The 15,049-nt window shown below is 42.8% G+C and overlaps 1 protein-coding gene across 1 annotated transcript in view; it reads left to right on the forward strand.

Moving 5' to 3' along the window:
* The first annotated feature begins 483 nt into the window (after positions 1–483).
* Positions 484–15,049, forward strand: part of Il13ra1 (interleukin 13 receptor subunit alpha 1) — a 61,289-nt gene continuing 46,723 nt past the window's right edge. Inside the window, exons 1-2 of the mRNA XM_013122813.3 lie at positions 484–815; positions 14,490–14,629. Of these exons, the coding sequence (XP_012978267.1) occupies positions 737–815; positions 14,490–14,629 (219 nt within the window). The 5' untranslated portion in view covers positions 484–736. The remainder of the gene's footprint in view (positions 816–14,489; positions 14,630–15,049) is intronic.

Consider the following 15,049-nt stretch of genomic DNA (forward strand, 5'->3'; position numbering starts at 1 on the left):
ACACCATACCTGTCTACAATATGTATCCTGAAAACTAAATCTATAGTAGATTGTTTTAACAATACAGGTACATAGGACGGTGGCATTGTCCATTGTTTGGGGAATGCCACTTTAAAAATCCCATTCAATGTATTACTAGCTTTCAAACATACCATCATTGTCCCCTTTTACAAAGCAGAAGTCCCCTATTTGGACTAGCAAGTCCACCCAGAGAAATAAATAAGGTATTACTAATCTAGGAGTCAGAGCTTAGGAAACAAGGGCTCAGAGACCTAAGGCTGGAAGCCAGGTTTCCAGACTCCCAGGCCAAGGTTCTTTCCCTACATGACCCTGCCCTAGTGTCTAGCAGGGCGCAGCCTCTGGCACCTGGGACAACCACGCATCCAAGTGGGAGTGGGGAGAGGCCAGCGGCTGGAGCCTTGCCACAAAGCTCCAGAGGAAGTCGCTTTGGGTCCTAGTCAGGACTCCTCTGTAGCTGTGACAGGTGGTAGCACGGAGGGACGGAGGCCAGGTGTCACTCGGTGGGAGCCGGGGAGCCGCGTGCCCTGCCCCGTCCGCCGCCCGCGCCCTGGCGCCCCCGCGCGCTCGGGTTACCTGCGGCCGTGGGCGGGGCGGCCCTTCCCGTCTACGCCGGCTCTGGCCTCCAGCGTGCCGCGGCCGGGAAGTGGGAGCGAGAAGCGAGGAGGCGGAGACTGCAGCGGCTCGAGCCCGGCCGCGCTCCGAGCCGAGGGGCTGCATGGCGCGGCCAGCGCGGCTGTGTGGGCTGTGGGCGCTGCTGCTGTGCGTCGCCGTGAGCCCAGAAGCCGTGGCCACAGGTGAGTGTGGCCCCGGGTTGGTGACAGCCACCGGGGGACGTGGCTGGCAGGGACATGGACCAGCGGGCAGGGTGCCTGGGGGTGGGGGGTAGATAGTCGCGGTCAGCTGAGCGCTGAGGTGACTGTTGCTCGGACGCTAGCTTTTGTCCCCCCTTCCGCCCCCCGTGTTGGGTCTCCCGGATACTGCTGGATTTGGGGACCTGGGTGCTGGGGATTTCCCAGGCGCGGTGGCGGGGGAGCCGGACTGGCCATCTCACTTCCCTTGCGCACTAGGGAAGAGCCAAGGAGGCTGACATCTGGAGGAAGGGGACTGAGGGGAACCTAATTTTGCCGAAATGACCTATACAAGTGACATTGCTCATGAGGGGATGAGGGACCCTGGGGTGGCGACCAAGTCCTGGTGAACTGGGAACTTCCCAGGGCTCCTTGCCTGGAGCCTCACAGATGCTCAGTTTGGAAGTGTGGCTTTGGTCATGGAAGTTAAAGGGAGCCTCTGAAGATAGATCTTAGTCCTAAGCAAAAAGACAAAAGGGCCAAGACCTCCTCTTGCATTAAGAAATCCATTGAGAAGGACTGACCAGCATCCGATGCCTCCCACCTTTAATAAACCGTACTTAGTGGGGAAAATCTTAAATTTATGGAAAAGTTGTACTTTGTTGGGGAAGTTGCTCCATTGCCCTTGTGCTGTGAGCAACTTTTAACTAATGAACTTTGCAGAGTTACCGTCAAAAATCGAAGGTGAACGGTTTCCTCCAGGACTGGGCCTGGCAAGCATGGCGATCTGGGCCTATTAAAATAGGTTTTATTATCACAACCACACACACACACACACACACACACACACACACAAAACCCAATTTGCTTAACGAATGTTTACCAAGTGTGCTGTGCTTTGAAACGAAAGCTGAAATGTTAATTAGGAAACTCCCATGTTCCTTCGACAAAATATATGTAGTATCTGTGACAGGCAGCATTTCTAGGGGCTGAGGACGTCACAGTGAGAAAAACGCATCAAGTCCTCAGCCATGAAGCTAGTTACATCATTGGCAGAGGGTGAGTGTTTCTGTGTGTTAAGTAAAATGTGGTATGCCAGATACTAATCAAGAACTATGGAGAGAAACAAGACAGGGTAGGGGGTTATAGTTGTAAATGGCACAGAATAGACTTTCTTGAAAAACTGGCATTTGAGTGATACCCGAGCTACCCTTCAGTTTGTCAGTCAAAAATTGCCCCCTTCCCTCTGGATTCCTGGAGAGGATAGCTATGGCTTCATGCGAGCTAGGATCAGTGCTCTAGGTATGGCTGAGTCACACCTCCAGCCTTTGATAATTATTCAAGTGTTGGCCTTGTTTGTTTTATGCTGGGCTAGGCTCTGAAGGTTGACTTAGAATCTTAGAGTATACAAATAATCTTTGTCTGTGAAATCTCTCTACTTCGGTTGGGGATACCAGGTATCTATAGGAATACAGGAAAACTGAAGTTCACAGACTTACCTAAGGTCACCTATCTCATTAGTGTCTTGATTTTCACTGTGTCATTCCAACACAATCCATCCTACAAGTTCCTTCCCACACACACCTGAAACAACAGCTGGCCCTCTAGACCAAACTGTCAGCTCTTGACTTATTTTTTGTCATAACAGTTTGTTGGTACCTTAGACCATAGAAACATTTCTCCCTTTTAGAAACATCAAGAGAATTGCATTTGTGGTCTGGTGTAAAAATTTCCGAGGTTGAAGTTTTTATGACTCTAACATTGACTGGCTGGGAGACTCGGGGTTAGTCATTATCCCCTCCCTGTGTGACATTTTTTTTTCATGGATGAAATGAAGGGATTGAGATGTATATGTTTTTTCCCTTCTAAACTGCAGGGTTTTTAAAATTTAAATCAGAAACAAGCTTGCTTCAAATGTCAATTCCAGCTCCCTCTCCCTCCTCTCCTCCCCGGATCCCTTCAACTCCCCCAACCTGAGCTGTATATGTTTTAATTGTTATTTCTGGGTTTGGGTGTGGAGAACTCCTTACATTTTAAGTGCCTCTCTTGTTTTGATCCTGCTGAATATTTTTTAAAAATTGGGTTACTAGTTTTGTTCAGTCTGTTTAGCGCAGTGGCTAAACCATGGTGCTGGTTAATGACAGCTAGCTTTTCCATGTCTGCTGTCTGCCAGGAAGTTTCTAAGTGCTTTACTTCTTCTTAAAGGTGGTATTTTGACAAGTCTCTGTCCAATGCGGCTAGTTTATACTATTAGCAAAAGGTGTGTGTTTCTTTGTGTTAAGTAAAATATAGTATGTCCAATACTGCTAACGTACTGTGGAGAGAAACAAGGCAGGGTAGGGGGTGACAAGTTTAGTTAGTACTTTAGTTCAGTCTGTTTAGTTTGATAACCCGCATTGTGGCATGGCTTAATAACTACCCTTGAACTCCCTGCATGTAGAAGAGCTAGGTAGGTACCTCCCTCCTAGGGTACCAGTAAAGGACTGATTGGGATCCATGAAGTATATACACACTAGTCATTATAGAGAGAATAGTATATTGGAGACTGGCTGTAGTTTGACACATAATTGGAGTTTCACTCTGGAGCCCAGGCTAGCCTTGAACGAAGTCCCTGAAATCCTCCTGTTTCAGCCTCCTCCATGCTCGGACTATAGGTGTGTACCATCACCCTCAATTTTAAGTGTTTCACTTCTATTTCATTTAATTTTTACAAGCAGCCTAAACTTCAGGAGTTATTATTGAGTCCCTTTTGTATACAAGGAAGCTGAGGCACACTGAGGCTGAGATTCTAACCTAAATAAAGTTCATGAGTAAGGCTTCCAACTCTAGCAACCCGATTCCCAAAACTATGCCATTAACCACTATGACTATGCTCAGTACCTCTTTCAAAAGAAGTAAGAGGGAGCTCTTGGCATGTAGAAGAGCTAGTTAGGTACATTCCAGGGTACCAGTGTAGGGACTAGTTGGGATCCATGAAATTATATGTAGACTAGTCATATATTGGAGACTGACTTCATAATGGCTGGACAATGTAGTTCAAACAATAGGTATTCAGAAGAGAGGAAACTGAAGGCTTTCAATGTCACAGAATAGAAAAAAGTTGACCTAGACCTTCAGAAAGGGTAGAATTCGAATGGAGAAAGTGTGTAGTGGAGGTTAAGCAGGAGCCGCGATGAGGAAGTGGCCAGTCAAGAGCCTAGCTTGGTCAGAAAAGAAGCTGGCAAAGTCAATCTCTGCAAAAAAAAAAAAGCTTTATTTGCTCTTCAACATCCTGATCAGGGCACAATCCGAAGAAAAGCAAGCAAGGAGACTTGTCTGGGTAGAGGGAGCTATTGAAGTATGAAACCCAGTGGACTGGACGGTGGCAGATGCGAGTCTCTATTAGAAACATGCACAGTATGTATATACCTCCTATGTAGGAGCATGACTTACCAGTGTCTTCCCCCATTGTTGGGTTTGGGAGAGCATATTAGTGTGATTGGGGATGATTACGAAAGATGTGGCAATGAAAAAAGGGCAGGAGTTGATGACTGCATGTGAAGAAAAAAGACAGATGACTCACGTATGACTCTTATGATTTCCTTCACTTTTCCCGAAATCTGCATGCCTCTGCCAGCTCCTGACATTGAACAAGAGAAAGCAAAAGCAATCAGTTAAACGAAGCACCTTGCAGTAAAACGATCACTGATGGTGACACCTCCCAATTCACACAGAATGTGGGGATAGAGATAAAAAGGCACACTTGGGGTTTAGCTAAAAGAGCTAGTTGGGTCTTGTCTTCTACACTCCCCTATCTGAAGGCAATGATCATCTCCCAGTAAATGTGAAAGGAAGGCAGACGCAGTGTGTGTTACCCCTCAGAGCCCATAGGCACACATTTTCACAGTAAACTAATGTAACTGTCCATTTTGCCTCTTAAGAAATCAGCTAGTTAACAGTTCTATTAATACTTACTCTGTACAGAAACTGTTGTAGCACTTTACCTATTTTTTTGAGACAAAGTCTCTTATATAGCCCCCATTGGCCTGGTGTTTGTTACTTGGCCCAGCTTGGCTCCAAACTCTGGGCAGCCTTCCTCTCCCTGCCTCTTGAGTGCTAGGATTGCAGGTGTGACACATTACCTATGTTAACTTGTTTAATACTTATAATCACCCTTTGCAATAGGGTATGATTCTTATCCTTATGTTATGGATGAGCAAGCTGAGGAGGAACCGGGAGGTTAAGTCACTTGTCACATAGTAGTTGCAGAGCTGGGATGTGAGTTAGGCTCTGCAGCTGATGTTCTTAATCACTCCACTGTAGAGAAATCAGTCAGCGCTTATTTGTCTATATGCCTTACAATGTACATTACAAAATTCACGTGCATTGATATGTGTTTACAATCTGGAGATAACATTTTTTCATTTAGAGAGCATATGCACTTTGCTGTGTTTGGGGTTGAACCCAAGGGCTCAGGAACCCTAGGGACCCTGAAAACAGGCTTTGTGTTAGACTGTGTGCTAATGTAGGGTCTCTGAAAAAACTTCAGCCTTGGTGGCTAGCCCGTTAGGTTATGCAATGCATTTTCCCTTTTATAAAAATCATGTTTTCTCAGCAGCATCTTCTTTCAAAAGCTAGGGATTGTCTAAGAAACCTTCTATCACCGTATTTCTGACCGATTTATTTATTTATTTAAATTTGAGACAGCATCTTACTTAGTTTCCCAGGCTAGCCTGAAATTTGCCATGACTTTCAGTCCTCCTGTCTCAGTCTCCTGAGTAGGTAAGATTGGAGGCATGTGCCACCATGCCCGAATTTGAATGTCTTTATTATGAAAAGGCATTTATTTGGATGGCAACCCCTGTTGAGTATTGGATCAAGTACTTTGTACCTGCTAAACCCCTAGCTCTAGTTGCTGAGTTTGTTAGGTGTTTTGTTCTGCATCACTTGGGATAATGTCACAGTTTTTTCCCCTTTCATTGTGTTAATGTGGTATGTTACACTGATTAATTTTCTTATGTTGAGTCATCCTTCCAGGAATAAATCCCACTCAGTCATGGTGCACTACCCTTTTGCTATGTTACCGAAGTCACTGCGTCAGCATTTTATTGAGGATTACTTATCTGTTAGGATTTAGAAACAGGTACTGTAAGCCTCATAGAACAAATAAGGAAGTATTCTTTCTGCTTAAGGACTTTGAAAAATGTTTGGAAATGTACTATATTGGCTTTTTAGATACATGGTACAATTTGCCCACAAAGTCATCAAGTTTGTATTTTTTTTGGCCAGGAGATACATTTGATTACTGATTTAATATCCTTATTGCTTACAGCTCTATTCAGATTATGAATTTCTTTGTGATTTAGTTTCAGTAGTTTTGTGTTTCCAGGAATTTGTGCATTTCATCTAATTCATCAAATTTGTTAGTATTGAGTTGTTCATACTTCTTAAATTTTTTTATATTTTAGAATCAGTAGTAATATATCAATTTTCATTTCTGATTTTAGTAATTGTAGTCTTTTCTTTACCTAAAGACAGATTTAGACATTGTTACCCTTAAAAAAGCCCTTTGCTTTATCGATACTGCTGTACATGTCTGCTTCTTATTTCATTTATCTCTATGCTAATCTTCATGATTTCCTTGATTTTTCTAAATTTGCATCTGTCCTGTTCTTTTTATAGTCCTGCAAATTGTAAAGTTAGGTTGTGTTTGGATGTGTGTTATCCTATCTTTCATAAATTTGGGGAGTTTTCAGTCATTACTTCTTCTTTGTTTGAATCTGGTTTTCAGACAGGGTGTTTTGTACCTCAGGATTTTTCAAGCTTGTTATGTAACGTAGCTGAGGAACTTGAACAGAGGAACGCAGCTGAAGAACCTAGAACTCCTAATCTAATTTCTTCTATTTCCCAGGTGCTAGGATTACAGCTGTGCACCAGGCCTGGTGTCCTTGTCTCTCCCCTTTCCCTCTCCCTTGACTCAGCCTTAGGGAGTTGGTCCTCAGGTACTGTCCATTTGTTTTTGTGGGTCTCTTACTTGCCCATAGCTTACCAAGTAGGCTAGATTGGCTGGCCAGTGAGCCCCGGGGATCTGCTTATCTCCACTTCCTCAGTGCCAGGATTACAATCATGTTTGCCTTGCAATCTGAGCCATTTCCCCAGCCCCTCATTATTTCTTAAATTTCTCTTTCTTCCCTTTTCTGTCCTTCTTTAACCCTTCCCCAATGCAGCTACTAGTCCAGTGATGTTGTCTCACAGGTTCCTGAGGGTCTGTTTATTCTTCTTTAGTCTTAAGAAAATATCCCACTAAGTCCTGTTAGTGTTACCTGCAGGAACATGAGCAACCTACCAGAAGTCATACCACTAAAGAAAAGGTGGAGTTATTTCACACAAATGAAGAAGGAGGCAGAGTTATTACTACAGATTTAAAAAGGAGGTGAGGCGATGACAGATGCACTCTCACCCTGGAGTCTTGGGGGCAGGGTCTAGGCCCTGGATGAAATGACAGACTATGGACATCTCCACGGAGGGCCTCACCCTCCCTGGGCAAATGGGAGGGTACTGGGGGGGTTGGTGGGAGGAGGGGGAAGAAAGGGAGAGGGACCTGAGATGGACATGTGAAGCAACCTTGTTCCTAACTTAAATTTAAATTTAAAAAGAAAAAGATGAAAAGGACGTGAGGCTATTATATATAGGTAACCAAGGAGGCAGGGTTTATGGTATGCAACTGGACCAAGGATACAGGTTTAGCAGATCTCAGTTGGAACAATCTCTGTAGGGGAGCAGTCTTCAGGCTGTAAACATCTGTAAACATCTGTCAGGAGAAAGCTATGGTGAACATTTCTGCACATTGTCAACATCTACACATGAACAGGAATGGAAGGCTTTGCCATTTCTCTCTGAGTTGGCTACCCCAATAATGGTAATGGGAACATCTTACCTGACAGGTCAGTACTACAGCATGCAGAGTCCAATGCTATATAAGTTAATGAATTTTCTCCCCTGAAGCCTACATAACATCTTTCAGCTCTTTGAAAGCTGGCCATTATCACAGGGGAAGTATCCAAATCAGTTCCATCTTGATTTCTCTGTGTGCTGCAACCAAAATATGTTGTATTTTACCATCTATCTACAGTGGACAAGGAAGAGTAATGGTGATATCCTGTGTTATTTGGTGGTTGGGAGGCCTGAGGCTTCCTTGACTAATAACTCATAGGGAGGTAACCCATAAATGGCACTGAGATTTCATTTAATAACACATGCCTTCTAGGGATGAGCATTTTCCAGGGCACCTCTGTTCAGACTCCCTTTAAAATGTTATTATTACATTTATTTATCATGGGGAGGGGAGGCAAGCATCCCATCCAGCAAGTGTGAGAGGTCACCACGTAGGCTCTGGAACTTGAACTTAGGTTGCCAGGCTTGACAGCAAGTACTTAACCTGGTGAGCCATCATGCTACCCACACGGGCTTACTAAATAGTGGGTTTCAGTAGTGTTTTTTTCATACACCCTGAGTTATTGTTAATTTTTCCCTCTTCACTTCCATGCCTGCTTAAGTATTTAGTCCTTACTATTCCCCTGCCCAAGTTCCTTTCATACCACGTATGTTCTACAATCCCCTCCTACCTTAAGAACTCTTCCCCCCTCCTTTCTGGAGTCCTGTTCTCTGTAGACACTCCAAATCAAACACACAGATCTACAAGTTCTAAGCGAGGATTCATATTTCTTTAACTTTATCTTTCTGTTACTCAGACTCAGTAATTGTCATTGTGTTATATTCAAGTTTGCTGATTATTCCATTTGCTTGATCCAATCTACTTTTTAAATACCTCATTTCAGTTGTTGACTTGTGCTTTGTGTTTTGATTTTCGGACATGAGCTCTCACTTATGTAGCTCTGACTTTCCTAGAACCCATTCTGTAACCCAGACTACCTCAAATTCCTTGTGATTTTATTGCCTCTGCCTTCTGCACACCAGGATATAGGGTGAGAACCATCATGTCTGGCTCAGTTATTTTATTTTGCAACTCCAGAATTTGGTTTTAGTTTCTTTTTAGGTTGTTACTGTTTCTGTTTTGTTTATCTCTCTTTAGTTCTTTAAGCATCTTGAAGACATTTTGTTTTATGGTCTTTGTCTAGCATACTTACCCGTTTCAGGGACAGTTTATCCTGGTTGTTTTTCCTTTGACTGACTCAGACTCACTGGGATGTTGCTTAGTGATAGAGCACTTGCCTCACATATACAAGGCTCTGGGTTCTGTCCTCAGCACTTCCAAGACACACAAAAAAGAATACACATACTTTACAATTTCTTTTTATGAATTGTGGTTGGCTTTAATCAAAATTGGAGGATTTGAATAAAGTAATGTAGCAATTCCAGAGAGCAGATTATTTCCTGGATACAGGAATTTTCTGTCTGCCCACCTTTTTTTAGTTCTTAAAGACAACTGACTGTTCCCTGTGCCAGAAACTAGCATCAGCCGCCTATAGCTCCCCAGCTAGGGGTGGGACTTCATGTCCACCCACACTCTCCATGCTTTGATTTGGTCTAGTTTGAGCTTGCATTGGGCTTGTGCATTCTGTCCAAACCACTTTGACTTCATATGTGTAGCTGCCTTCCTGTGTCCTGAGGACACTCTTTCCTTGTATTCACTCAGGGATTTCTGTTTTGATCATCTGTGTCTGTTTATTTTTATTTTTGAGACTGTCTCTAACTCGAGGTTTTCTTAGGTCTTTTGGAAGCTTTCTCTTTAATAGTCCTCATGTATTCGGTTATTTTTAAATGTCTTGACTCTTTAATGTCTAGATTCCACAAAGAAAAAGAAATGGAGGAAAATGAGGAAGAGAAGAAGAAGGGTGCCAGTACTTTAAATTTCCTGAAAGCCACTTCTGCTAGAAGAGGAAGGACGCGCGATGATAGAGTCAATGCAACAAAGTGGTCACAGCCTTTGTGTCTTTGCCTCTTTCGTCCAAAGTAGCAGCCAGTGAATGGAATACAGGTCCCGGATATTTAGAGGGCAGGGTTCTCTTTGCCTACTCTGACAAGCTTTATGTCAGCTGTCCCAGGAACACATTCATGCTTGCCTGCCCAGGGTCAGTTTTCAGTAACCATTGGGTGTAAGGTTAAAATTGATCAAAACTTAGTTGAAATTAACTGCGGCTTTTCTGGTCCATTTCTTTATCTGGGAACTGCAAAACTTTCAGCTTCCTCTAGGGTCTCTAAAGAATCATACCAAACAGATTCTTCTTCATTTCATCTCCTTCTTCCTTCCCTCCCCCTCCTTTTTTTCTTTCTTTCTGAGAAAGCTTCATTCCATAATCCCATACTTCAGCTTCTCAAGTGGGTACATGAACGACCATGGCTAGGTAGGCTATGTCTTCATGTTGCTTGGGATCTGCCATTCAGCATGCTGTGAACATGATGGTGTGTGTGTGTGTGTGTGACATATGTGCTAGATAGGATGCAGCTCTTAGCCCAGGCTGGCCAGGAATTCATGATGTAACCCAGGCTGGCCTCAAAATCATGGCAGTTTTCTTTATTTTTTCTTTTTTACTTTCACAATTTAATTGATTGATTGATTTATCTGTAGTATTTTAAGCCTCTTATTCATTTTACATACCAACAACAGTAGCTCCTCTCTCCCCTGTTCCCTCTCCCCTAATCCCCCGCCCCCTGCATCCACTCCTCAGAGAGGGTAAGGCCTCCCATGGAGAGCCAAAAAAGCCTGGTACATTAAATTGAGGCAGGACCAAGGCTCTCCCTCCTGCATCAAGGCTGAGTATCTCATCATAGGGAATGGGCTCCAAAAAGCCAGTTCATGCACCAGGTATAAATGCTGGTCCCACTGCCAGGGGTCCTACAAACAGACCAGGCTACAAAACTGTCACTCACATTCAGAGGGCCTAGTTAGGTTCCATGCAGGCTCCCCAGCTGTCACTCGAGAGTCCATGAGCTCCCAGTAGCTCAGCTGTCTCTGTGGGTTTCCCTCATCATGATCTTGACCCCTTGCTCATATAATCTCTCCTCTCTCTCTTCAGCTGAACTCCAGGCGCTTGGCCAGAGTGGTTAGTTGTGGATCTCTGTATCTGCTCCCATCAGTTACTGGATGAAGGTTCTATGATGACAATATGATTACAGGGGAAGGGCAGTTCAGGCACCCTCTCCACTATTGCTAGGAGTCTTAGCTGGAGTCATCCTTGTGGATTCCTGGGAATTTCTCTAGCACCACGTTTCGCCCGAAATCCATAATGACTCCCTCTATCAAGATATCTCTTTCGGTGCTCTCTCTCTTCACCCTCACCCAACTTGACCATCATGGCAGTTTTCTTGCCTTAGCTGGGCGCTGGGATTATAGTTCACCAAATTCGGTACAATTTTTATCTAGGTGGGATGTTTCCTATACCGCACCTCTGATTCACCCAGCATCCATGTATAGTTTTTAAAGTGTAGGAAGTAGGAAAATCTTAACAGTTAGGAAGCAGCCACTAGGGAGGAGAAAAAAAAAACTAACAGAAGAGGGAAGATGCTGGATAGCCCCAAGTATCTTACAATGCAAAGCAATTAGATCTGGCTACATAAAATTTCCAAACAAATGGGGAAATTGAATCTTATTTGGGAGGATAGAATTAGGGAAAACTTTGGATTGATTTCAAGTGTAAATAAGAGGTTGAGGTAAACCGGTTGGTGTGAGTTTTAGGTCAACCTGGTCTATATAAGTGAGTTCAGGGGCCTGAGTTGGAGTGAGACACTATCTCAAAAAACAAATAGAAAAAACAGCAAGAAAGGGTGGGATTTAAACTTCTTAAATTGCCTTAAATGTTAGAATCCAACAGAAGGAACAATAAATAATAGTTTCTTGTTTTTATTATCAAGACTTTAACTTTTCTGGGGGAGGTACTGCTAAGTTAGGAATCCATGATTTCTGCTAATTTTTTCTGGAAACTTCAGAATAAGGTAGATAGTTCTAAATAGATTATGGTCTCTAAAATCCTAAGTGATATAACTTAATATGCAGTTCAGACTGAGTTCAAATCACCAGAGATCCTTCTGAGTGCTGGAATTGCATCTATAATCTGCAATAGCCAGCTACTAGATTAGTTTAAGACATTGGGTTAGGAATTCCCCGTTTCTAAAGACCTTGGCATTCGCAGGCAACACTCTCCCCAGACTGGGCCATGGGGAAAGCATATCAGTAGCTGTGTCAGGAGACTGAGGGAATATTAATATTAAAGGGCTTGTATAGGCTGCTGCCCAATTAGTGGCTATGTTAGGTAAGCCTCAGCTACATAGTGCCCATGGGACCGATGTTTGGGACTCATGGAATTTTTGTGATAGTATGATAAAACACTATAGGTATAGTTCTTAAACCATTTTAATAGCATCAGTCATTATTATTTACAGTGCTAAATTAGAACCTAGAGCTTAGCAAATTAAATGCAAGTGTTCTACCACAGAACTATACCCTTAGCTCCTTGAGGACTATTTATTAGTTTAGTTTGTTATTTTTGTTGTTTGTTGGCCTTGGCCTTGTTTTTGACATGGAGATCTCCATATGCAGTGCAGGCTAATGTCAATTCAAGATTCTTCTGCCTCCACCTCCCCAGTGCTAGGATTGCATGTAGGTCTACCAAGTCTGGCTGAACTTTTGTCCGTCCATCCATCTATTTATTGATTTTTCAAAACAGGGTTTCTCTGTGTAACATTTATGGCTGTCCTGGAACTCACTTTGTAGACTAGGCTGGCCTCTAACTCACTGAGATCCACCTGCCTCTTCCTCCCAAGTACTGGGATTAAAGGCCTGTACCACCATCACCCAGCTTCTGGCTGTATTTTTAATATGGCTTTAATAAACTTTGTTTTGCAATGTTTGTAGCATTGTAAAGAAGGGCAGAGAATTTCTCTACACTCCCACCCGACTTCCGGTGTTGGACTTTGATAATCCTGGGCTTACAACTTCTCAAGAAAGTTTGAGACACTGTTTGGGTTTCTCTACTCTCCCTTCCCTCTCAGGCTCTGCTTAGTATCAGATCCCAGGGGGAATCAGGGGTGCTAAATCTCTCTCTCTCAGTACTTCTTTGGAAAAGCTATAAAAACAAACAAAGAACACCAAGGACTAGAACATGTTGCAGAGCACAACTGAAGAGAGCACAATTGCAAACTCAAAAAACAGCTGAGTATACTGTATTGAGCGTGAGGAACCCCAATATCTGGGAGCTAGAATCTTGGGCACACTAGTATTTAAGAGTCCATAGTTCTGACATGGTGATGCCAGCTTTTAACCTCAGCACTGGAAGCAGAGGCAAGTGAGTTTTTGTGAGTTCAAGACCAGCCTGGTCCACCTAGCCGTAGCAAGTTCCAGGCCAGCCAAGGGTACATACTGAGTTTCTATCTTTAAAAAAAAAGTCCATAGGTTTCTCATTCATGGGCTCTGTGTTTGCTGGTCAATTGCCTGTAGATTAGAAAAGAAAGAAAGAATAGAAAAATCTAGAAATATTACATCTGTGCTGAACATGTTATATTTTAGTTTTCCTTGTCATTATTTTTCCAAACAATACAGCATAACATTGATCTATGTACCATTAAAGTATATGGGAGGATGTTCATGGATTATATGCCTATGCAAAGGAGCCTATGCAAAATTTGTTATTCACATGGGGTTCTGAAATAGAAGGAAAGCATATGTTACAATATTAATTATATTCAATTAAGTGTAAGGCCTTGGAACTGGAAATGTAGATCAGTGACAGATACTTCCCATGCTCAAGGCTCTATGTTATATCCCTAGAAAGAAAGAGAAGATATGGGCTCTACTGGTGCATACCTGTAACTATACCAACTGAGAGGTGGAGGTAGAAGGTCAGCAGTGGAAGGCCAGGTTAGATAGGAAGTTTGGGGCCAGTCATAGCTGAAATGATCTCAAAAAAGAATGTGACTCCGAAGCCACGTTATCCAAGTTGCAATTCCAGCTTTGTCACTAGTCATTGGGGTATGAGGTAAAGTAACTGACTTCTTTGTGCCTCAGTTACTTTTGCTGTTATTATTCTTTTTAATTGAAAAACTTTTAGGTGTATATGGTTGCTTGCACATGGCATGCCACTGCATGTATGTGGGAGTCAGAAGGCACCTTCAAGGGTCTGTTCTCTCCTTCCACCATGTAGACCCTGGGGATTGAACCTGAGGTTACCAGGGTTGTGTGCAGGTGACTTTATCCACTGGGTTACCTTGACAGCCTGATCTCCCTTTTTCTTTTCCTTTCTCCTTCTTTCTTTCTTTCTTTCTTCCTTCCTTCTTTCCTTCCTTTCTTCCTTCCTTCCTTCCCTTCTTCCTTTCTTTCCTTTCTTTTTTTTGTGGACACAGCTTCAGTCTGTAGCTCATGTTGGCCTTGAACTATGCTGGCCTAAAACTCAGGGCAATCATCTTGCCTCAGGCCCCCAATTGCTGGGTTTGCAGATGTGAGCTACCACACCCAACTAGTCACTACATCTTTGAAATGAAGCCAACAGTAGTCTCTGTTTCAAAAGTGTCTGTGAAGATTTTCATTACCATGTGTAAAGTGTAACCTTGTCTGTCCCAGAAAATGCTAGATGTGAATTCAGCTTGTTATTGATCTTGACCTCTAGAATGTAGGAGAAAGGATTAAATGAGCCATTAAAAATTCTGCCTGACATTGGTAAATGTTTATCTTATGTTTGATTTGAACAGAAGTTCAGCCACCTGTGACAAATTTGAGTGTCTCTGTCGAAAACCTCTGCACAATAATATGGACATGGAGTCCTCCTGAGGGAGTCAACCCAAATTGTAGTCTCAGATATCTTAGTCATTTTGATGACAAACAGGACAAGGTAAGTTTGCTAGAACATGTGCCATTGCTGGGATAAAGTGAACAAATGCTATGATCAAAGCAAAGTATGAGCCAAATTCTGATCTTCAAAGTGGGGATTTTATTTTAGATTGTTCCAAAATTTCCCCTGGGGAGAACTCTAGAAACAGCTACCAACAAAATCAAACATTTGAAAATATTTGCTAATTATTGATGATTAAATATAATTGATTGCTCTGATAGAAATTACTAGATATCTTTATGTATTTAGCACCCAATAAGTAATCAGTTCTGTTATTGCTAAGTTTGTTCTTATGTTCATGTCTGTGGGTCTGTCTTCTTGTATTTATATGACATCCTGATTCATAGCATTTTCACATTTAGCATCTTGCCACTCATGTATACAGATATGCAAGAACTTGGGGTCTAAAAGTAACTGTCA

This window comes from Mesocricetus auratus, unplaced genomic scaffold (assembly GCF_017639785.1).
Source record: "Mesocricetus auratus isolate SY011 unplaced genomic scaffold, BCM_Maur_2.0 Super-Scaffold_100003, whole genome shotgun sequence".
Taxonomy (NCBI): Eukaryota; Metazoa; Chordata; class Mammalia; order Rodentia; family Cricetidae; genus Mesocricetus; species Mesocricetus auratus.